The 26,106-nt window shown below is 35.5% G+C and overlaps 1 protein-coding gene across 16 annotated transcripts in view; it reads left to right on the forward strand.

Moving 5' to 3' along the window:
• The first annotated feature begins 554 nt into the window (after window positions 1–554).
• The window catches only part of mical2b (microtubule associated monooxygenase, calponin and LIM domain containing 2b), a 66,897-nt gene continuing 41,345 nt past the window's right edge, over window positions 555–26,106 (forward strand). For 15 of the 16 annotated variants that reach the window (XR_010893857.1, XR_010893858.1, XR_010893856.1 and 12 more), the window contains exons 1-8: window positions 555–705; window positions 11,681–12,009; window positions 14,641–14,848; window positions 16,512–16,628; window positions 17,602–17,703; window positions 20,462–20,617; window positions 20,933–21,033; window positions 24,220–24,477. Coding sequence is in view for 12 of the 16 variants with exons in the window: in XM_067378866.1 (XP_067234967.1) it covers window positions 11,746–12,009; window positions 14,641–14,848; window positions 16,512–16,628; window positions 17,602–17,703; window positions 20,462–20,617; window positions 20,933–21,033; window positions 24,220–24,477 (1,206 nt within the window). In the remaining 4 variants the exon portion in view is untranslated. The remainder of the gene's footprint in view (window positions 706–11,680; window positions 12,010–14,640; window positions 14,849–16,511; window positions 16,629–17,601; window positions 17,704–20,461; window positions 20,618–20,932; window positions 21,034–24,219; window positions 24,478–26,106) is intronic. The other variant, XM_067378867.1, reaches the window with a different exon arrangement.

The raw sequence follows: 26,106 nt of genomic DNA on the forward strand, positions 1-26,106 counted from the left end.
TAACATTAAAAATAAATCTGGCGTAAAGATAGCCTGGCTTTGATGGTATATTTTCTGGGACTTTGGTAAAATGTTAAAAAGATATTTTATTCAGATCAGGTGCCAGGAACATGAGGCGTGTTTAGGACAGCTGGTACAGAGCAGTATTAAACTGCGTTTTACAAAAAAAATTAGGCAAACTTAGTATCATTAATGCATAATATTAGTTTTATATTGTGCAATGTGTATGTACTTGTAAAATTCCATTCGTATTAATGAAACACCGTTTTGCAAACGTATTGCACCTCATATCAACCTAATTTTATTAAAAACCAGAACGCTGTTTACTGTCAAAAGTATTGCAATAACAGCTAACGTTTAAACCCTCAAGACTGTTTCTCCAGAGAATGAAGTAAAGTAGCCTACAGAGACGCCTGATAAAAAAATAAAAAAAAAAAAATCAAGTGGGATTCGCCTTCCAAGTTTATCTGAACTTCCCATTGGGCGTCATGGGAAGCGCCGCCTCTAATTATAAAGGGCATAAAGAGCCTGTGAGTCGCGAGCGCGACCGATATCAACAACCGACTGGATGGAGTCATAAGATACAAACATTTCTCTCTGAGAGATAAACTTCAGAGGTCAGATACTGTATACGGATAATATCGACCGCTGTCAACAGATTCTGCGGCTGTCGCTGAAGCCGAAAGTCACATTACAGCGGAAAAAGTAAGTTTGTTGAGCACTTCATTTAAAGCACGAGCTGCTTGGAAACTTGAAGTGACACGCTTTATTGGGCACGCGCTGCAGTGACAGGATACACTGTTGCCATACATATGGAAATAACATTGTAATATTAAAACATAAATAAATAGGTTTAATTAGCCTATATATAATTGCGTTGTGATACTTGTAATAATGAATTAACAAGGTTGTATTGGATATCCAGTTGGGTGTTTGATTACATCTTAAGCCAGGTTAGTTTCAAGAGTGGTGTAAATAATTTACTACAGCCTTTGGAGTGCTCGACAGTTGGTTTGGTTTGAAGTTTTATCTCCTAGGTAATGCCAATACAGCACTAAAGCATGATTTATGTCATTATCTTTTGCCTGACACACAGCAAGTGGCTAAAATGACAACATTTAGTGTTGTGAATCTATCTCTGAAGGATGGTGTGCCAGTTAAAAAACTAGCTTAAATATTCCAAAACACAGTTGCTAAGAGAGAGAAGTTATAACTAGATAGATATGACTGTTCTCATGTAAATAGTTGACTGGTGTAAAGATGCTTTAATCAGCAATTTTCCATTGGTGTTTGTGTTCCTGCATGCTGATGGAAGTTTCCTAACTTTTGTGATATGTAACTTGAATAGTTTTGGTTACAATAGAGTGTTTTTTTTTTTCTCCCTGTTGTGAAGGATTACTCATTATTAGTGTGTATTGCTCAGAGTTTAGAGATCAACAGGGTCAGACTGGCATCAAATGTGTCTCATATGGTGAATCACTTGATTATTGCTGCCTCCAGGTGTTTCTTCTGTATTTGCATGTTCGGTTTATTATGTAATGAATGTGAAGTTGTCTAGATAAATATTTGTTCTTTTTTTCCTAAGACAAGAATGTCTGTATCCTAGATTCCCAGCTGTGCTGCTGAAGTTTAACACCCTCTAGTTTATATGGGCTTTCAGAATGCAATGTATGAGAGATACACCATTGCTTTTCTCTATCCGTTTAATCTCTCTTGCAGATTATGTAGTTGTGTATGAAATCTTTTCAATATGTTGTCCCTTTATTGCCTATAGGGCAAAACGATACTGTTACACAATCCCCACTTCCTGGAATATGCCATTGACTTATAAGGACCGTCCTGAGCGCAGAGAGAGACAGAAATACACTAGAACTATGGTGTTTGTCTATCAAATGGATTTCTGTTTAATCGACCACAGCTTCACCACAGGCATGAGGAAGGATTCGCAGAGAAGTTGCAATTGTGAGAAAGTCGGAATTATATATTAAGTTGCAACTGTGAGCAATTAAGGCCCAGTTGTGAGGTAGAGTATAAAGTCGCAATTGTGAGTTACAGTTATGAACATTGTATAAAAAGTTAGTTATGATCAATAAAGTCGCGATTGTGAGGCATAAAGTTGGTATTGTTAGATATAAAGTCGCAATTATGGCTGCACGATATTGGTAAAAACTGACATTGCAATATTTACTTTTTCTGCAATTATTTATTGCTATATGAAGAAATAAAAGAATATTCATCAGAATTATTTTATTTTACCATTTACAGTTCATAATTTAACTAATTTGTTCTCGTAATTTAACGACTTTTTTCTCGTAATTTAATGACTTTCTCAACATTTTATCTTGACTTTTTCTCGAAATTTAACGACTTTTTCCTCATAATTTAATGAGTTTATTCTCAACATTTTATCTCGACCTTTTTCGCGAAATTTAACGAGTTTATTCTCGACATTTTATTTCGACTTTTTCCTTGAAATGTAACGACTTTTTCTCATAATTTAACAAATTTGTTCTTGTAATTCAACGACTTTTTTCTCGTAATTTAACGAGTTTATTCTCAACATTTTATCTTGACTTTTTTTCTTGAAATTTAACATCTTTTTCTTATAATTTAACAACTTTTTTTCTCGTAATTTAACGACTTTTTTCTTGTAATTTAACAACTTTATTCTCAACATTTTATCTTGACTTTTTCTCAAAATTTAACGACTTTTCTCATAATTTAATGAATTTGTTCTTGTAATTTAATAACTTTTTTCTTGTAATTTAACAAGTTTATTCTCAACATTTTATTTCGACTTTTTTTCTCAATTTAACGAGTGTTTTCTCAAAATGTAACAACTTTTAATCTCGAGATGGTTTTATTTTTTTTTTATTGCTTGGCCCTAATCCTCTTCCGTAAATAAGAAATTATTTAATAAATTAATTTTGTTTTATATTACAATACTAATATTTACATTTTATAAAGTTGTCAAAATTATCGCCTTTCACACGGATCAGCGAAAACAATTAAAAACGCTGTATTATGCTGCCAGGCCAGTAGTTGGCGATGTCACTTCGTAAAAAAACACTACACGCTTATAGACTGAACACGTAATATGCATGCACATGATGTAACTGCTTTCACAAATTCACGTTTTGTTGTTTACACAGAGACAGTAATGGTATCTTTTTCAAAAACATGCACTTTGAAATGGCCAAAATGCATAAAGTTTTCTGTTTTTAGTTGAAAATGGGGTTGTGTAAACTAGGGCTGCACGATATATCGCATGAGATTGTCACGCGCATTTCGTCAGTAAAGCCTGTTCCCTGATTACCGCTAAATCGCCATCACCTGCTTTCAAATGGAGCGGCATTTAATAGACAGAGTTCACCGACAAACCACGCAATATCGCGTTCATTATCGAAGGCGATTCATCTGCGATATGAACGCGATATTGCGTGGCTTATCAGTGATCTACTGCTCTGTCTATTAAATGCCGCTCCATTTAAAAGCAGGTGATGACGATTTAGCGGTAATCAGGGAACCGGCTTTACTGACGAAGTGCGCGTGACAATCGCATGCGATATATCGTGCAGCCCTAGTGTAAACGGCCCCTCAATTTAATTTTCAATTGTTAAACCATCTCACTTTCATTATACGCAAACGGATGTGTATATTTCGATATATTGTGTAGCTCTAGTCGCAATTGTGAGAAAGTTACAGTTAAGAACAATAAAGTCACAATTGTGAGATAAAGTCACAGAGAAGATCATGAGGTGGACTAGGGAAATGACTCTAACACAAATGCTGTTGGAGCTCCTCTGAGCTTTTTAGGTCATTCCCAGTTATTTGGGTTTTTTAAGATAAGACTCTTAGTGGAAGTTCAGTTAAAATGGCTTGACTCCAGTTATCCACAGATGCGAATGCTGTAAGTTTATCTGCTGCACTGCGGACATCTCTCAAAATAACAACCTCCTCATTGCTCTTGAACTGCCGTGATCCTCTCATGCGTTTCATGTGGGTAGTATATCGCAACATCGCAGTCTCGGTAAGATATGGCTTTTTGTGGAATTGCACAAAGATTTTGTTTCACATTTTCCTTCCATTTTGCCACGCTGTTTTGCTTAAAATTAAGTTGGTGCCATTCACGATAAAACAACATTACCGGCTGGTTGATCAGACTCCAGCTGGTTCATTTGGAAGAAATAATGCTTCTCAACTTGGTTTGGACTTTTTCATGACCCAGCTGAGAGGACAGACTAAACATCTGTAATTTATAAAGTTGCTTCATGTTGACATCTTGAGAGGATTGATACTAAACATATTTAAATGACTGACTGACTAACAACATATGTATTTTTGTGTCACAGCAAATGTTATTAAGAGGTTTCTGTTTGTAAAATGGGAGTGTGTAAGACCAAAACCAACCTAAATCCATTCACCCTAGTGAATACATGGTTTACATTTGTCCATCCTGTTGTAGTGTAATGGAAAGACTTTAATCCAGAGACTTTTTTTAGTTGAAACTGTTTGGGTGTGTTCATTTAAGTTGGCCTGCTTGTCTGGAGCGGCACCACTTTTAAAGTCTTTAAATTCCTCATGCATGTTTCCTTTATAATTCTTCCTTCTGCGTCCCAGTGGGTTAGAGAACGTTAGAGGAAGTGGAAAGTTGTGGGTTTGTTATCGTAAGGATCATATCATCCACACAATGGGTTCAGTTAATGATGCTGCCAGAAATCTTGATGTCTGCGAGGTACAGTATCTGTCTGAATTTCTGGAGAATAGGACAAAAGCTTTTAAAATGCATATTAATGGGAAGATGATTCTGTTTTAAAAATTTAGGCAAAACTCTGCAAATTATGTTCTAACTAGGATTATTTACCCCAGGACTTCATTAGCCTAATGTCAAGGCTTTAAACCTGCTGTACATTGCTGCACAGCTATAGAGTCACACCACGGCAGTACTTGAAACTTGAGACCTGTCTATTCTGAGCAGGAACCACCAGAATGTTTCTCCAAGAGCGTACCCACATTATATAGTGAAATATACTTCACTTCAGAGTGAAAAAATAGGCAATTTTAGGAGAAAATGTTCAAAAGAAATATTATCACACTAAGATATTTAAAATTGAAATAAGAAATCAAGTCTAGATTAAACTACAAAAGTCGCAATTGTGAGCATGAAGTCGCTATTGTGAGATATAAAGTGGCAATTGTGAGAGATGAATTGGCAATTGTGAGACAAAAATTGCCATTTGTGAGATATAAAGTGGCAATTGTGAGATAAGTTGGCTGTTTTGAGCAATGAAGTCACAGTTGTGAGATATAAGTTGGCGATTGTGAGATATAAATTGGTAAATCTGAGATATAAATTGTCAAATGTGAGCAATGAAGTCACAATGGTGAGATACTAATTGGCAATTGTGAGCAATAAAGTCACAGTTGTAAGATATGAAGAGTATGAGAAAGTCAATTGCAAAAACTGGGTTCCATAATGTTAATACAGCAGTACAGCAAGATTTGGTAATGTGCAACAAGCTGCCTTTGGTAGATCCATTGTTTTATTCTAAAATTTCTTAACAATGTTCCATATGCAACATAGCATAACATCTTAGTAAATTTTCTTACCCTACAAAATATTCAGACCTTGTTCAAATGTCAGTTTTCCTCTGAAGTTCTCCATGTAAATGCCTCACAATGTGTTCTTTTTTTGCACAACCACATTATATATCAGTTATATATATATATATGATGGGAATTGTAGGCCTGGTGTTGATTTTGATTACTTTAGGGCAGTGGTCACCAACATTTTTAAGCCCAAGATCCCTGACCTCAACCTTTTTGAAAGACAAGATCTACTTCATAGAAAAAGACAGCCCAGATTGTATTTAGTATTTTTTTCGTGGTCAATGTAGATTCTGATTTATTTAGCCTATTTATTTATTTTTTTACAAGCTAATTGGCCGATTCTGATACTGGTTGCAGATATTTATTATTAATATTTTTATAATAAACAAAAATATATAGCCATTTCAAATTAGAGGGAACCACTGCTTTTTAATCACAATCCAAACAAAGATGCTACGCACGTTGCATGAGCAGTTGTTTTCCCTCTTGAAAAATCCAGCTAAAACCAGCCTAAGATGGTCAGGCTGGTTTTGGCTGGTCTCCCAGCCTGGCTTAGCTGGTTTTAACTGGTCTCCTAGCCTGGTCATATTTGGTTTTAGAGGGGTTTTGACTTTTGACCAGCTTAAACCAGCTGAACACCTGCTAACCCAGGCTGGGAGACAAGCTAAAACCAGCTACTTCCAGCTTAAACCAGCTAAGACCAGCCAACCATCTTAGGCTGGTTTTAGCTGGATTTTTCAGCAGAGTTTTTATTTGAATTAATTTAATTTCAACATTTAAAGCAAAAACAGTACGGTCTGACTGTATCTTTGTGAAATTATAAATGCTACACACACAAAAAAGGCATGAAAAAAAAAAAACCTAGCAGACTGAATGAGATGCAGATTCACTCTCTGACAGCAGGTGGCGCTTATGGAGCAGCAGTGATACAGTGTTTCCTTGGTTACCGCTGTAAACAAAGCTGAAATGCGCTAATAATTAGCTACTTTATTCGGAAGTAAGAGGAAAATAAAATGCCATTGCCATCGAAATCTTCCTGAAGACTGATCTCCTTTTAGAGATGAATTCCTAATCCCTCACCCCCAGTTCAATATTTATATTTTCTTCCTATATTTCGAGCATCGTGAACAGTGAGCTGCTCCTCTTCGCGTCCGTCTTCAGCGTCTCTGGCCTCTTGTTAACGGCCGTTTACAGACTCAGACGTAATGTGGGCTATTTACCTTCATCTGTCTGCCCCAGTAGTTCCAGAAAATAACACAAAAATAAATACAAAAATACAGTACAAAGACTGGAGAAATGTAATGTATGTTTGTACTCATATTTCTGTTATTTTCGCGAGCTACTGGAACAGTGATAAAGAGCGACCGGTCGATCGCGATCGACGGGTTGGCGACCACTGCTTTAGGGATTCCTGGTTACACATGGGTGTTGCCCAGTTCAGTGTCACTTGAGCAAATCTTTACTGAAGACGTTACTCTAGAGAACTCATTACGGCTTTGACCTACATCTTTCCCTTCATTATGCCTAATGTATGATAAGTTGTGACGTTTTGTGGCTTTGCAGAGTTTGTTGGAACAAGAGTTTTTGTTTATCATTCCCAAGAACCATGATCTGAAAATAGTCTCTTTCTAGATCTGTTTGCTGATGACATTAAGCCTGTTAGTTGAGCTGTTATGCCATATTTTGAAATTCTAAAAAGCGCAGCTATAGCACTGATGTGATCTAGAGGGGCTGCTCTGAATTCTTTGTCCACCACAAAGCAGTAAAAAATGCACAAACAGGAAGGACTTGGACCTCATACAATATCAGATATCCTGCCTCTGGAAATACTGTGCAGAAAATCATACTTGATGCACTTTTGACTCTGTATACTTCCAAAAGTTGGAAAAAATCATTGAAAATGAGTGACCTTTTAAGGAATAAAACATTTGAAATGTTTTATTTCTCAGGCGTTTCTGGTAAAGTGCACAATAATGTCAAAATTTCATCCTCTGTTTAATGTCTTAGATATTAAAATACTATTTTGTGTGTTTTCATATGAAAATGAATATTCATTTTGAGAATTGCTAAAGATAACATTTAACAGAGTTGTTAAATTATTAAGTTTTAGATGATGGCCAGTGTAATCTAAATGTAAAAATAGAGAAAATGAGCATGCTTTAAATATCCAACGTCGACCAATACCGTAAAATGAGTTAAAACACGTTATGCTTGCTTCTTATAGGTCAGCCGGCTAACAATTACAAACGTCACTTAAACCAGTGTAACCGAACTCTCCTAGACAACAGCATTGCTCTCCGGTTACTTTTGTTTGCTAGCATTGTTTCTTACTTCAGGCAGTAAACTACTAATCTATATTGACTCTGAAGGGCGTACTTTCCCTACAAACATGACAGACTGCTTGTGTGTGTGTGTGTCCCTGGTAAACCCTACGTTATGGAGGCCAAATGTTTCCAAAAAGATAGTAATACCAGTAATTTTCTTACCTGGTCCCCATGAGGAAAACCACTTATAAATCATATTCAATTATGTTTTTTGAAAATGTAAAAATGCAGAAAGTTATGTTTAGGGGTAGGTTTTGGGTCAAATGGGATACAATAATACAGTTTGTATGGTATAAAAATCATTGTTTATGGAAATTCCCCATAAAACATGGAAATTTGAGTGGTAGTGTATCACAGTTTCCACAGAAATATTAAGCAGCACAATGGTTTCAACATTGATAATCATGTTTCTTGAGCAGCAAATCAGCATATTAGAATAATTTCTGAAGGATCATGTGACACTGAAGACTGGAGTAATAATGCTGAAAATTCAGCTTTGCCATCACAGGAATAAATTACATTTGAAAATATATTCAAATAAAAAAGCTATCTTAATTGTAATAACATTTTATATTTGTTTGGTCAAATAAATGCAGCCTTGGTGAGAATAGAGGAGGTCAACTTCCCATTTGGGTGCTCCTAGGTCACATGGATAATCTTAATGGTGTAGGAATGTTGGCTCATAGAGATTCCAGTTTTAAGTGGTGCTGCTTTCTGCCGAATCCACTGGGATGCGATAAAACCCTTTGATGTTTCTCTCAAAGCTGAAGCTCTTTCAGAAAGATCCATCAAGACCTAATGGTGAAAGACTGCAGGTCTGAGCTGTCGGAGTCAATTTGTTTGGGAGGCACAGTGACATTAGCATGAACTTGTTTTAAATGTCTGTTAATGATGGACAGGATGGGCAAATGTGCATGAACCTGTTGAAAAAAATATCTCTGAAGGCAATGGCACAGGGTGCTAACTTGAATTCCCTTGCTTGCAGTTGTGCCATCTGTCGAGAGGCTGGTCCTTCTGATCAGTAGAGATGTAGCTTCTAAATGCGGTCCGTCTTGCTGTTTGTCTCACACACGATTATGATTTTGTGCCAGGCAACTTTCCTGGCACATCTTGCTTCAAGAAACATCCCCTGATGCTTTTTCAGCATGGTTAAATTTAGCAGTGGGAACTTTCCCACACTGCATTGGCTGCACTGACCATTGGTGACACATAAAATCCGGTCCTTGGAGGACCAGTGAAAATGGTAACGAACAGTGCACAAATGAATCAGGAGAGAGCAGCTAAAGCCACCCTGCAGGTAAATGAGAAGATCTCGGTTGGTGAGACTCAAGTGACCCTCAGGAGTGTTAATTGAGAGAAAGATGCTGGACTGCTATTGAGCTCGAGCTTTCGATAAGTCTGCTCACTCGTTCAGATGACCTCCGACGACGCACATTCAAATCATATCGGCGCTCTCTAGTTTCACTCCTGAATCAACTCTCCATTCACTTGCTGGATTTACCTGAAGGACACACTGAGAAACTCTTCGTGCATAACAAATTTTTTTGGCTCACAGGTTGTCTACAACTGGGCCAATCTTGGTGTCCTGATTTTGAACATTCCTTTGTTCTGTCCCATTTGCTCTGCATGCAGTAATCCTATCAAGTTAACGCGACTCTTGTGGCCTATTTTACAGCACATGCCAAGTGTTTTTGTGTCACTCAGACTCAGCTGAAAATCTAGAGCATTTTCATTTGATTTACCAGCAGAATGCACTCTGTTTTACAAGGCATTGTCCGATGGTCCAGACAGCCAAAGACTGACATGTATATATTGTTATTAGGTATGGGTTAGGATGGTTGACTAGTTGTCCAGCAGTCGACTAGTCATTTAATGAAGTTTTTGATGCTAAATAGGATAATCCGCTTGCACGAGCCACCTTTTTATATAATAATCTTTAAAAACAGCACAATGAAAGCATTGTTTGCTAAACAATTGCTTAAAATGATCTGGAAAATATTTACTTTAAGTTGTCCGTCCATCCATCCATCCATTTTATTCTATATATGTTTATATACTTTTTATTTATTTATTTACTTTATAGATTTATCTATTTTTTTTAAATATATATATTTATTTATCTATCTACTAATTTATTTATTATTTATTTTTTATTTATCTACTATTTATTTAATTAGTATTTTATTTATTATATTTATTTATACCAAATTATTTGGTGAATGTGTAAAAAAAATTAATAAACTTTTTTATTTATTTATGTATTTATTATTTACTTTATAGATTTATCTATTTTTTAAAATATATTTATTTATTTATCTATCTACTAATTTATTTATCTATTTATTTATTATTTATTTTTTATTTATCTACTATTTATTTAATTAGTATTTTATTTATTATTTTTATTTATACCAAATTATTTGGTGAATGTGTAAAAAAAAATAATAAACTTATTTATTTATTTATTTACTTTATAGATTTATCTATTTTTTAAAATATATTTATTTATCTATCTACTAATTTATTTATCTATTTATTATTTATCTACTATTTATTTAATTAGTATTTTGTTTATTATTTGTATTTATTTTTACCAAATTATTTGGTGAATGTGTAAAAATAATGTAAAAAAAATGAATAAACTTTTTTATTTATTTATGTATTTATTTACTTTATAGATTTATCTATTTTTTAAAATATATTTATTTATTTATCTATCTACTAATTTATTTATCTATTTATTTATTATTTATTTTTTATTTATCTACTATTTATTTAATTAGTATTTTATTTATTATTTTTATTTATTTATTTATACATAATTATTTGGTGAATGTGTAAAAAAATAAAAACTTTTTTTTTAATTTATTTATCTATCTATCTACTAATTTATCTATTTATTTATTATTTATTTTTTTATTTATCTACTATTTATTTAATTAGTATTTTATTTATTATTTTTATTTATTTAGACCAAATTATTTGGTGAATGTGTAAAAATAATGTAAAAAAAAAAATTCCACAGACCCCTGATTCAATCAAAAGATTCAATTTGGTACTTAACTCAAATAATTTGCGAATCTGACGGACATCACTAGTTATTTGTGAGTGCTAGTTGTAAGAAGTGTTGGGTGTAATTAATTACTAAGTAATGTAATTACTAAGTAATGTAATTACTGTAATTTAATTACGTTTCCCTTGAAAATGTAAAGTAAGGGATTGCTCTTAATTTTTCTGTAATTTAATTAGTTACTCATGATGTAATTGCATTAAATAATGTATAGACTATAGAACAATTCTATATAAAACAAAATGTATTTAACATCAAAATTTAAAGTCTAATGTTAAAATGTATGTTTTAATATATCCTCTCTTTAAATACTTAGGTCAGTTAAAGAATAATTTATGCATTAAAAACCTTAACTATAGTTAAAAATCCCTGATCCTTATGAAAGTTATGTAGTTGTGCACATCTTCAATTCTTATGAAGACAGTGATGTTTTATTGAGATAATTGACCTTTATATACAAACCGCTTCAACATGCTGCAATCAGAGCCCTAAAGCAATAAATGAATTTCGCCGATGGCAACTGACTACCATTTTTAGTCATTTCACTGCTCTGTATACCCATATATAGGATGTATTTTCTGCATATACAGATTGTGGATTGCAGATAATGAAATTTATGGTACTTTTGTCCCAATCTAGAAACAAATAAAACCCTCTGTTCCCTTTCTTTCCCCAGTCCTGGAAAGGAATGCCAGCACCAACTAACACCTGACTGAATCCCTTGTCAACAGAGGGAAAGAGATGGGGGAGACAGAGGACGAGCGTACGTCTCAGGCCGGCCAGCTGTTTGAGAACTTCGTGCAGGCCACTACTTGTAAAGGCACCCTGCAGGCTTTCAGCGTCCTCTGCAGGCAGCTGGAGCTGAACCCCTCTGACCACAGAGGTTTCTACAGCAGCCTGAAAGCTGCCGTCACTTACTGGAAGGCCAAAGGCCTCTGGGGGAAACTGGACAAGAGAGCCAGCCACAAGGAGTATAATAAGGGCAAAGCCTGCGCAGACACCAGAGTAAGTCTGTAGAGCTCTAAACATGTCCTTAAAATCTCACACTTTTTAGAGGAAGCAGAAATGACTTGAATCACTCTGAAAGGCTGGTTCAGCGAGATAAGTTGGTGATTTGATGTTGTAGAACACGACAAACTTGTCAATTGTACATTTATGAAATTGACTAATAAGGTCAATGCCTGTTGAGAATTTAAATAGCACAACTTATTTTCATATCCACATTTGTTAGTCAAATCACTTTTGTCTGATATAAATGGCTGAGATCGCTGTAGCGGTGGCCCTCTTGGGGAATAGTCTTGAGTTCGTTCTATTTATAAAACGAAACAGGAAATGAGGATCAGCATCGTTTAGTTTGAGTAATTTTTCCGTTGGAGTTGACCGTTGGACTGAGGGATCAAGGGTTAGGAGGTCATGAGTCAGGGTTGTCTATCTAGAGCTCTTTTAGAAGAGTAGCACGTGCATTTACCATTATGGAAGGACTGAAATATCCACATTTATGAAATCTGAATTGTAATGTTAGCATTAGCATGGTTTCACTGTGAAATTGCACCACTGAAATCCCATACAAATGATTTTCCTCATCAGAGTGATTCAGTAAAGTTGCTTTAACTTATGAGAATGGCATGATCTCAATGATGGAGTGCCATACCAAGCTAATTTAGGCTTACTTTCTGTGGAGACTGCAGGCTAGCTAGTGTTTTGGCTAATATTATTGTATTAGATTGGGAAAATAAGTCTTCTTTTGTGTAACTATAAGCTCAGGGTGACTGTAAAGTCTACTACGCATTAACTAGACCACTGCTTTATCGTGTTAGGCGTTTGTGAGCAGCAGTCAATGGGAGAGTCAATCTCAGGTCACTTGACTTAGCATGCGTGTTGAGATTGTTTTGCTTGGTTGTTTTGCAAAGTGCCTGTGGACTTATTGACCTTATTTGAGCTTGATAAGGTGTTGAAAGAATTGCAAACTCTAAAGAATAATAGTTTGGCAGTTAAGTGTCAGGTTAAGGAGATTTCAGTGCTAATTCTGTGAATTTCTGGGGCTTTGGCTATTTGTTTCTAGTGTTTTAACTTGGTCTCTGCTATGATTATTGCTACTCCTATTGTTGTGGAGCAAGTTTGTTTGCATAGGTTTGCATTTCGAATTGCATGCTTAAGGTTTATCACAGATTTGTTGATTTGTTCCACAACAACAGTATTAAAGAAATATCCCAAAGAAATATTCACAAAAAAAATGGAAACTCTAAATAAATTAATTTGGACTTTCAAGTTCCAAAGTGTCAAAAAGCATTAAAAAAGTTATTAAAAATGGGTGTTCAAACTGTGTACATCTTCTGAAGCCATATGATAACTTTGTGTCACAAACAGACCAAAATTTCAGCCATAATTAACTTTTGCGTATTCAAACTTAATGCGTTGCAATCGCTCACTTGATACATTGTCGTCTATGAGGATTGGTCTTGTTGTCACAATGTCATTATTGACACCAAACTTTATATTTCAGTGGATGTGGAAGGACAGATTTACACTAAATAATGCCTTAAATTCAGTTTGTCATTGATAATTTGAGTCGTTACTGTGCTTTGTTTGAAGCTTAGTACTCATAGATTTTCCCCATTTTCAGACTGATCTATCCTGGTGGTCTTCCATGCTTGAGAAACCATAAGATTAATCCTCAAGCTTGGCTTTTGAATGTGGGTCATCTGCTGTTAGGGCACAGAAACGCCTTCCTGAATGTCTTTAATAGTAGAAATGTAAAGAGACGGAAGCTCACAGTGTTGCTGTGATGCAGTGGTCATTTGCAGAACAGGAAACATGGGCACACTGACTCACTTCACAGGAAGTCTGGCCCATCAGTCAATGGCTAAGATAAAAAATGATGACAGAAAGTAAGGTTTGCATTAAAGGAACTTGGATGGTTGCACAGAACCTAATGTTGTTATAATATATACAAAGATACAAAACATATAGAAAGATTCTCCTGAAATTGTTGAACTGAAAAATCAATATGAAATGAAAAAGGTCAATTTTATGAGCGCACCTTGTTTGGACATCCTCTGAGGTGAAAAAAATTCCCATTTGTGGATATAAATGGTAAAAATATTACATTGCTCAAGGCCAAGACCTTTGAAATTCTGTCAAACACAAGTTAGAGCAGCAATTCATTTTGTGTTAAGTACTGTCTTCACCTTTACACGCCCTTGGCATTAAATTACGGGTAATGAAATTGTGTTTTCGCCATTTTATGACCACTTTTGAACAAGCCTTTTATGGATATGTTCCTTTATACAGCATATTAGGTCGAGTAAACTGTAAGACTTTTTACATTATCTTGGAAATATAGTCACAATTCCTGTTTTGTTGTGAAGGACAAGTGAAGATGTCACCCATAGTCTTGGCTTGTGTTACAACTTGCTTGGATTGGGGTTTGAAATAACAAGCGGGGAGATGAGATCATACCATGGGTTGTGCCAGAAGAGAGGGCATGCACAAATTGGTTTTGATTTGTCAGGAAGTTGACAAGTGTGGAGTGAGGCCATTTAAGTCTTTGTTTACACTTTTAAAAGTTCTCCAGAAAAGCCAAGCAGTTTCATGCAATTAGTCCTTCAAATAATGCCAACTTGTTTATTCCCTCAGTGTCTCATCATTGGTGGCGGCCCCTGCGGCTTTCGGACCGCCATAGAGCTGGCTTTGTTAGGTGCCAAGGTGGTGGTGATAGAAAAAAGGGACACCTTCTCTAGGAACAATGTCTTGCATCTTTGGCCTTACACCATCCATGATCTCAGGAACCTCGGAGCCAAGAAGTTCTATGGAAAGTTCTGCGCTGGATCTATAGACCACATCAGTAGGTTACATCTGTTCAAGTTACAGTACCATGCTTTTGACAATACTCTTCACTAATATCCCTTTCAGTCATCAAGAGACATCACAACGGGAACATAAGATAAGGTTTCACTGTAGGAACATATTAGATGTTGCAATCACATTCAGGGATTTGGGTATGAGCTTGTTGAATGAGATTTTCAGTCACTCTGATGGTCTTTCTCTTTCAAGCTCTGCCAACTGAACCCATTGTAAGTCTGATATGTTCCTATTTATGGTCCCGGAGATAAGACAAGTCCAACCCAACCAAAAGAGATGTAAAACATTCAGAGTAGCCGGGATTATGCAAATGTCTTTTGCCATGCTTTTCTCTTGATGTTGGTCGCCATCTGATAGCTTATATTTGTGCAGCACAAACGTATACATGCATGCTTAAATGTTTGATTTCAATAGATAACTTTGAATAATTCTTTATAATAATCTATATATGAGTCATTTGTTTATGAATTAGACTACATTGGTCACACTGTCTGTTTGTTTTTTGCATGCAGCCAAAAACGACACAATAGAAGGATATTTGTGACCCTGGACCACAAAACTAGTCGTAAGGGTCAATTTTTTTAAATTGAGATTTATATATCATCTGAAAGCTGAATAAGTATATTGAGAAAATTGCCTTTTAAATTTGTCCAAATGAAGTCCTTGGCAATGCATATCCACTCACAAATTTTTTTTAATATATATTTACAGTAGGAAATTTACAAATATCTTCATGGAACATGATCTTTACTTTATATTCAAATGAATTTTGGCATAAAGGAAAAATCAATAATTTTGACATTTTCTACAAATATACCCGTGCTTAACTTAAGACTGGTTTTGTGGTCCTGGGTCACATTTATTTTATATTTTTGTTATTTTTTTGTGCTGTGCTTTTGTTTTTTGTTTTGTGCTTAATTTGTGGTGTTCTGTGCTCTTTGTTTTTTATTTTTTTTATTTTTGTTTGTTCTTTGATTCTTTTGTATTAAATAAAAAATTTTATTTATTATTTTTTTTTAATTTTTGATTTTATATTGATTTTATTATTGATTTTATTTATTTATATATTTTTATTTATTTCACAACAATATTGGTCTTGTCCAACATCTACGGAAGAGGATTAGGGCCAAGCAATAATAAAAAAATAAAACAATCTCGAGATTAAAGTTGTTAAATTTCGAGAAAAAAGTTGAGAAAAAATGTTGATAAACTCGTTAAATTACGAGAAAAAACTTGTTAAATTTCAAGGAAAAAAGTCTAGATAAAACGTAGAGAATAAAGTAATTAAATTACGAGAAAAGTTGTTTAATTACGAGAACAAATTCGTTAAATTATGAGAAAAATGTTAAATTTCGAGAAAAAAGTTGAGATAAAATGTTGAGGAGAAACTCATTAAATTAACAAATTTATTCTGGTAATTTAACGAATTTGTTCTTGTAATTTAAAGACTTTTTCTCATAATTTAATAACTTTATTCTCAACATTTTATCTTGACTTTTTTAACAACTTTAATCTCAGGATGGTTTTATTTTTTTATTGCTTGGCCCTAATCCTCTTCCGTAAACATCAGCATTAGGACATGATAAAATTAACAGTTTAAAAGTTTATCCAAGTGGATTTGATGGTGACTTCCTTATATTTTTCAGGTATTCGTCAGCTGCAGCTCATGCTGTTAAAGATTGCTCTCATTGTTGGGGTGGAGGTACACGTCAATGTGGAGTTTGTCAAGCTTCTCGAGCCGCCTGAAGACCAAGGCACTGATGGTAATCAATCATCGTGTCATCTTATTGTTTAGCATCTAGCTTTGAGGACTACATTGGCACTACATTGAACATGGTGTTACCTTTACTGTCCAAGATGCAACCTGACTTCAAGGCATCATAACATAATCCCACACAGCCATAAAATAACTATAAATACATCCAAGAAAGCCATCACCTGTTTCCTTTACACCTCATGTGGTTTGGAAAGGGTTGGGTAATCATTACCTTTCATCTTATGTCATTCTTTGGCGGATTCACACACCCTTTTGCCAGTCGTCCTACACATGCACATCCCGGCAAGTATGTTGAAGAATGAGATCACAGACACAAAGCAGCTGTTTTCAAATTAATTTACTCTGTTTATACTGTGGGCTATGTTTCTTCCAGGCTATTTAACACTGTTAGTCAGGGAAAGCCAAATCATTTCCTCTTTAAAAGTGTCTTTATGTAGTTTTAACATGAACAATGGGCCTGCTTAAATGCCAAATTACCAAAGGGTTGTTCTAACTTCCTACTTCAAGATCCTAATGGATTTACGAAAGCAAAAGCAAGGTTAAACCAGATCATGAAAATTGACACCTTCTCACTATGTACCCTTGACGCACACACGCCGCTGATACCGAGAGGGTTTGTGTCGTTCCTCCGCGTCACTGCCACTCACCAGTCTGCATTGTGCAAATGATAAACCCTCAGTTCTGTACTATATATAAAGCCAGGGGTCATTGGGGGTCTACAGCACCTCTCCTGCTATGCATTGCTGGTTAAAAGAGCATCGTTGGCCTTATGTCAAATTATAGAGGCCTCACACATGGATAGAAGTTTATATTGTACGATACAAGTAAGCTTTTTTTCCCTGGCAGCTTAACGCACTGAGCTGGATGTACTTTTAGGGTTGTGGTAAACAAAAGAACGGCCAAGTTGGTTTGTTTTCCTCTCAGCCTCTTTTGAGTTTGACCAGGTGTCTGAATTCCAGGGCCTGGATGGAGGACGGAGATCCGCCCAGCTGATCACCCGATCTCAGACTATGAGTTTGATGTGATAATTGGAGCAGATGGAAGGAGAAGCACTCTTGATGGTGAGCGAATATTCCGTTATTGAAATTTGTTTCAGCATGCATAGTTTCTAAGTGGCTTGTTTGAAATTGATATGTTTTACTGTTCCTATAAATCAGCTGAGGTTAATTATGTCCTCATGTGTCTTAACATGTATTCTCTCGTAAATGGAGGAATGAAATGATCATATCTTCTAAACAAACATCCCTCTTGTATAGAATGATACTTCCTCTTCAGAATCAATATTGATCTTGCCTGAAACATTCTTGGGACTCAACTGGCAGAACATGATGCTCGCAATGCCAAAGTCAAGGATTTTATTCCCAGGGAATGCACATACTATATATATGTGGATATGCATTGCTAAGGACTTCATTTGGACAACTTTAAAGGCGGTTTTCTCAATATTTTGGTTTTCTTGCACCATCAGATTCCAGATTTTCAAATAGTTGTATCTCAACCTAATATTTATTATTTATTCAGCTTTCAGATGATTTATAAATCTCTGACCCTTATGACTAGTTTTGTGGTCCAGGGTTTGCATATTTTACGTTTTACAAATATTATTAGTAATGCAAGTAGTAGTATAGACCAATTTGGTGTTTGCAAACAACGATGACGGTTTTTGTGGGCGGAGCCTAGCTGGTTGCAGAAAATGACAGTTGAGCAGTAGAAGTCTATGGAACCCACAAAATAAAAGAATTAAAAAAAGTTAATTTCGAGTTTATATCTCACAATTCTGACTTTTATTTCTCGCAAACCTGAGTTTATATCTCACATTTCTTACAAAGAAAAATATGCTCGTTATCCTGTAACTCGTTATATTCGTTTTCTGAATTGCAATTTATCCCGCAATTCTGACTTTTTTCCCCTCAGAATTATGAAATAAACTCACAATTGCAAGTTATAATGGCCGAACTGGGAGTCATAAACACGCAAATGCAAGAAAAAAAATCAGAATTGTGAAATAAAAATTTTATAGACTGTTTAAAAGTGTCTATGTGAAATGTTATAGGTTTAAATATTATTTCATGCTGTAACTGCTATGTATGTATGTACTCTGAACTGTATATGTGAATATTATGTAGACTTACTGTTTACATCAAATTCCTGCTTTAATAGTAGACTAATCCTTGCAGGTGTCATCAGTCCAGTCTGTGAAAGTCTCTGTTTATCTTCAAAGACGTTTTTTCAACGATGGTTTTCTTTAAAAATTAAGACTATATTTTTTTTGCATTCCGATTCCAACATCCAGAGGCACAACAAAATGTTTTTCTCTTATTTTGTGGATTTTGCACATTTTCCTCCAATTGCTCCCGCTATTTTTCTGCAACCACTATGCGCGCGCAGCTGCAAGTGACGTAATTGTGACGTCTGCTCCAAAGAGGTCTATAGCAATTATATTATATATTAACATTAAATTGTTTTAATTGTTTATAATATAAATAATTACTCAATTTGTAATAGTACTACATTTATTTATTTATTTTTTATTTAATATTAATGCAAGTAGTAATATCTATTATATTAATATTAAATGTTAATATTAAAAAATTAAAAATTAAAAATATTGAGTATTATTATTATTTATTATAATGTTTACTAATTCAAAATATTAATTATAATATTATTACTTTGGCGCTATTTTGTGTACTAATAGCTTATACTTGAATCTTGGATTTGTGTACTGCAAATATTGACGGTCTTCATGATAAATTGCTTGCTATGTTCCTCATTTGTAAATCACTTTAGAAAAATGTCTTAATGTAGATTATCAAGTGAGCAGCAATAATCCTACTTCCACATACAAACTTTCATTGTCTCTGCTAAGCATATTATTGTTTAATTTTGAGTTTTGTTCTCCACACATCATGTGGTGGACCAAATCAACAAAATGAAATCCTCAGAACATCAACACCATACCAGGAAAAATACACTGTGCAAACGTCTTTGTCTGTGAATGACACATTTAGCACTCTTTCATCTTATGAGATTAGGCTCTCTCAAGCATAATAAACCTGCTAAAAGGCTTTAACATGCTCACTCAGTCAAGAAAATTGCCCCAGTGACTCCAATTTCCAAAAACTGCCTGTCCTACTTTGTCTTCCATTCCTTCAGAACCCGGGTCAGCTCTTTGTATTTGACAGGAAGTTTGTTAACCCACCACAGGAGGGGTGGAACAGGACTACTATCATTGCTTCCTGCTGACACAGTTAGTCTCTCATGGAGCAGAGGAACTGATCCTAGATCAGACTTAAATCCACTCTCAAGTTAGAACAAGAAACCTTTGAACCATGCTGTGCTAAATTACACTGAGGCGTGTGAGAAGTACTCAGACTGACATGTGAATTATGTTATCATTATTTTTTAAATGTGGGACAGTGGTGGTAAATAAGCGCTTGGTGTATAAGTGCTACCATGAAAGCAAAAACCATATTGTGTAATTTGTTATTGTGCCTTTGTTTTGCACAGGTCAATGAGACCTGAAAGGTCTTGCACATTCATTTTTGCAAATATATGCTGCCTTAGCTATTACATTATCTATTGATTAAAAAAAAAAAAAAAGGTTGATAATCTTAAAGCAACTTGTATCTTATCTTATACTTAAATAAATAAAGTTTTTTTACTGACATCTTTATGTCTGTAACTCACATTACGTGCTGAATGCCATTAGGGATCATGGGGAGAAAAACAAACGCTAAGTGTTAGCAATAATAACAGTGATGCTTCAGTTAGCAATCATTATTTGAATTCAAAGCAGTAATCCTCTCTTTGCTGCAGGCTTCAAGAGAAAGGAGTTCAGAGGGAAACTAGCCATCGCCATCACCGCAAACTTCGTCAATCGTAACACCACAGCTGAGGCCAAAGTAGAGGAGATCAGCGGAGTGGCCTTCATCTTCAATCAGAAGTTCTTCCTGGAGCTCAAGGAGGAAACAGGTGAGGTGAAGCTCCTCATGACCTACTGTGTATGACAAGAATGTTTTTAAAATGCAAATAACACCATAAGTCAAATACTGACACATACTTAGAATCACTGCGTAATGGTTCCCCTCCTTTAAGTGGAGATGAGTAAAACTGGATTGCATTCTTCTTCTGAGACTGATGTCATTTTAGATATGCCCTCACCAATTTAATAATAGAGCTTAATTCATCTTACTCAGAGATTCATAAAACACCAACAACAAAAGTAGTCATTCATTGTTAAATGCTTTGCACAATCATGCTAATTGACCTCATTTATCTTTTGTACAGGGATTGATTTGGAAAACATCGTCTATTACAGGGACAACACACACTATTTTGTTATGACTGCAAAGAAACAAAGCTTGCTGGACAAGGGTGTGATCATCAATGTGAGTTGTGGGATGTGGTGGGCTGTTCATGGTTTAACCACAGTGACTGACTTCAGTGTGTCGGAATGTTGAGCATGGAATGCCACAACACTGAAATATATTGGAGTTTAAAAAAATATATAATATATGTAACCATTCAGTGCTTCCCACACATAGACTTACTTGGGCGGGCCGCCCAGGTTTATTAACGGCCGCCCAAATATATTTGGAGACACATTTATGCTTTTATTTTTATCCTCTTATGCTTTTGTGTCCACCCAAGATAATGAAACCATCCGCAATCGATTAACTAGTGGAACATCTACCCTCTCCCAAAGCGTTTCGTACCTGCTCGTTATGTGTGCGTCACAACTGTTTATTCGCGCTGACATTCCCACGTACGCTGCAGAGACTTGGTGGATATTTCACAAAGAGCGCAGCTTGTTTGCAAAGTCACAAGGCGGCGCTGTTGTGCGTTCTATAGGCTCGCGCAACAACGCTTCAGACTGCTTCAAAGTGATTCTTAATCAATGAAAAGTGCAAATTTATGCCAAGCGATTGCTAATAAATTAAAGTTGATGAATTATGACAATGTCTACTTTATAGCCTTTATATAAAATGTTTTAGACAGTTGTAAGAATCTGAAGAATCAGAAATTTTGTAGACATTTCAAAATAAGAGTCCCGGTGTATTTCGGGCTTGTTTATAATTGTCACACGCTGAGTTTTTTTTCTTCTGGGCATTATTGATATTTTGGTTACACAAAAGACTAAGGGCCGTTTCATAGTCAACGCATCTGTACGCATACGTGTCCCCGAGGCTACGCATCGTTACGCTTCGGCCGCCATTATGCGTCGGTGCGTAGCCAAATGTGCCGTCCTAGTTTTTGATACGCGACGCGCCGATGCACGCAATACTATGCGTTGTCGGTGGGGGCGACATTGCAAGTATTGTACATTAATTCAAGTATACTGTGTTTACAGAAGAAGAAGGTTTGAATACAATGGCGGGCGAAGAGGAAAAATTATGCGAACTTATACGTATTCATCCACATTTATACGATAGTTCATCGCAATTACACTCAAATAAAATAGCGTTGGAAAATGCATGGAGAGAGGTTGCAACCGTGATGGGAAAACCCATAGATAAAGTAAAAACGTCTATCTCTGTGTTGCCTTTGTTGCCGCCGATGTAAAATCAGCAACAGAATACACTCCTCTTCAGTTGCCATTTTGATCTGAATATCACGTGACCCGACTCTACTAATATCACCCGACTCTACTACCCCCTGTTGCGTGAGCGGTGTATTGCATACACGCATCGCCCTTGACGCTTGCCTCCACTGTTTAGACTATGAAAGGGAGCGCGTCGCTCGCGTTGCTTGCTCGCGTTTCTCGTGTTGACTATGTAAAGAACATTATTTGACTCATATTATTCATTATTTAAATTTTACTAGTAAAATCTGTGTCCCATTCACTGAGAGAGAGACTATATGACAGCAAGGAGAACATAGGAAAATAAGAACCATTTAAATGCTAAAATTTTGCATAATTTACAATGCATAATAATGCATAATATTAGTGTGTAATTAAATGTAATAGTATGCTATGTAATTAAACAGTTAAAAATCACACATTATTTGTTTGTCACATGTAGTAGACCATTTTTGTGCTGTGGGTAATAGGAGGATTTTATACCTGGCTACCACCGCAAGTATATTTCAAACCTGTAGGAAGCACTGACATTTATAGGTCCAGTGTGTAATATTTGGAAGGATATACTATTGACAGAAATGCTATGTAATATACATAACTTTTCAGTGCTGTATAAAAACTTACATAATTACCTTAGAATGAGCCATTTCTATCTACATACACCGCGGGTCCCCTTACATCGAATTTGCCGTTTTGCGCCGCCATGTATCTACAATAACCCTAAATGGACAAACTGCTCTACAGAGCGCATTTGCTTGACTGGTTACTCTCTGCTATCTCAGACAACGACATCTTTGTCTGTGTCGTAGCTTCTCTATATGCTTCGAAAAGGAGGCGCGAGCGGTGGACTGAGCCATTTGTTGCAATTCGCAACCTCACCACTAGATGGCGCTTTAAAATGTTGGCGTTTAAAAACACTTAATTTTTTGCATTTTATTTATATGAACGATATTTTTTTTTTACTATAAATATTATAGCAATGAGTATTTAGTAATAAAAATATAAGTATTTAATTGTATTTCATTTTATAGATTTTTAAATATTAATTTATAAAAATACTGCCTTTATCGTGTATCATCTGATTTGTTTTAAATTTTCTCAATCTTTTTTTTTTTTTTTTTTGATAATTGTAAATGTTTATTTTCTCACAAAATGTATGTATAAAATGTCTTTGTGTAAGTGTTCTCCTATGATAGATGTTACAAAGTGGATATTTTGTTCTTTGAGAGCAATGGTTCATGTTTATTATGAAAAGAAACACTATCAGGAAGCCTTGTGTTGGTGTCTGTGTTAGATGTAGTTTCTCAGAGTATCATACAGGATATTACAGCACAGCAGTTAAGTGATTGAAGCTCTTTGTAGTCTTTGGAGTTTGTCTGGAGTTTTAAACTCTCACGCCCTTAGACAGCGGCTCTGACCGGTAGTCACAGTGGAGTCTGTAAAAACCCTGATGATGAAACATGGCTCATCATTCTAGCATTATGATGATGCTGCTCTGCAATCCACTTAATCTTAAGCTACTTGTCGCAGACAAATTTGCCCTATTGTTTAGACGTCTTGATAGGATTGTTTGTGATTACTTAACATCCATGCACGTGCACCTAAAACTGACCTCAGTCTTCAGTGTCCCTAAAAAGTACTTGGACACTTAAGTCACATTGCATTGCATTGCATTGTATTAAATAAAATGAAATAAAAATATAAAGTAAAATTTATATAAAATAAAAATAAATAAATTTGTTTTTAATTTTATTTATATATAAAATTAATATAAAAATATATAACAAAATATCAAACTAAGTGACATTTTATTTTAAAGAATTACCGCATAACTTTTTAAGCAAAATGAAGTGTACACCATACATATTTTTGTATACACCATACATATTTCATATACATATACATATCTAAAAAAATGAAAGTTACCTTTCAAATGTAATGTTTTTCTTAATTTTCCATTTAAAAGCACATTTCCTCTGTTTTTCATTCCCAGGACTATATTGAGACCGAACGGCTGTTGGCAAATGACAACGTGAACCAAGAGGCTTTGCTCTCATACGCCCGTGAGGCTGCGGATTTTGGCACTAACTATCAGCTGCCCTCTTTGGATTACGCCATCAACCACTACGGCCAGCCAGATGTGGCCATGTTTGACTTCACCTGCATGTACGCTTCGGAGAACGCCGCACTGGTGAGGGAAAAGAGCGGACATCAGCTGCTGGTGGCGCTTGTTGGAGATAGTCTTCTGGAGGTAGGTGTCATCATGCGGCATACTGTATACGAGGAGAAAGATCAAGTTAAATTCTAAATTTTATGATTTTTTTAATTAAAAAAAAAATACAAATTGTATTATCATATTATGTATTGTGTATATACTAATGATGTACAATGATAATTAATACATATTATGATATTAAGATTAAATATGTAGTTAAGTATTAAATATACAGTACAGTCCAAAAGTTTGGAACCACTAAGATTTTTAATGTTTTTAAAAGAAGTTTCGTCTGCTCACCAAGGCTACATTTATTTAATTAAAAATACAGTAAAAACAGTAATACTGTGAAATATTATTACAATTTATAATAACTGTGTACTATTTAAATATATTTGACAAAGTAATTTATTCCTGTGATGCAAAGCTGTTTTCTATTTTAATATATTTCACAAAATAATTTATTCCTGTGATGCAAAGCTGAATTTTCAGCATCATTACTCCAGTCTTCAGTGTCACATGATCCTTCAGAAATCATTCTAATATGCTGATCTCCTGCTCAAGAAACATTTAATGTGTACAATTGTACAAAATATTTGTGTACAATATTTTTTTTCAGGATTATTTGATGAATAGAAAGTTCAAAAGAACAGTGTTTATCTGAAATCTAATCTTTTGTAACATTATAAATGTCTTTACTGCCACTTTTGATTGATTTAATGCATCCTTGCTGAATAAAAGTATTCATTTCGTGGTTCCAACTTTTGGACTGTACTGTATGTTTGAGTAAACCATTAACATGAATTTAAGAAAATTCTGTCCACCTTTTGCTTTAATAACAGCAGCACTTAAAGGGATAGTTCACCCAAAAAAAGATTTTGCCATTACTTGCTCACCCTGAAGATGTTCCAAATCTGTATGAATTTCTTTCTTCTGTTGAACACAAAAGAAGATATTTTAAAGAATGTGGGTAACCATACAGTTGACGGCACCCAATGACTTCCATAGTAGGGGAAAAAAAAAGGAAATCAAAGAGTGCCTTGCACTGAGGGGAGGCTTCCGTCAGGCTACTCTCCCATAAAGCCCCGACTGGTGATGGTTGACTTTCTACAACTTTCTCCCATCTCCCGACTGAGCCTTGGTGAGAGAGGTAAAGAAGAACCCAAAGATCAGTGTGGCTGAGCTCCAGAGATGCAGTCGGGAGATGGGAGAAAGTTGTAGAAAGTCAACCATCACCAGTCGGGGCTTTATGGGAGAGTAGCCTGATGGAAGCCTCTCCTCAGTGCAAGGCACATGAAAGCCTGCATGGAGTTTGCTAAAAAACACCTGAAGAACTCCAAGATGGTGTCTTTTCCTTCATTTGTCTTGCACTGAGGACAGGCTTCCGTCGGGCCACTCTGCCATAAAGCCCCGACTGGTGGAGGGCTGCAGTGATGGTTGACTTTCTACAACTTTCTCCCATCTCCCGACTGCATCTCTGGAGCTCAGCCACAGTGATCTTTGGGTTCTTCTTTACCTCTCTCACCAAGGCTCTTCTCCCCCGATAGCTCAGTTTGGCCGGACGGCCAGCTCTAGGAAGGGTTCTGGTCATCCCAAACGTCTTCCATTTAAGGATTATGGAGGCCACTGCGCTCTTAGGAACCTTCAGTGCAGCAGAATTTTTTT

Source organism: Chanodichthys erythropterus, chromosome 24, assembly GCF_024489055.1.
Source record: "Chanodichthys erythropterus isolate Z2021 chromosome 24, ASM2448905v1, whole genome shotgun sequence".
Lineage (NCBI taxonomy): Eukaryota > Metazoa > Chordata > Actinopteri > Cypriniformes > Xenocyprididae > Chanodichthys > Chanodichthys erythropterus.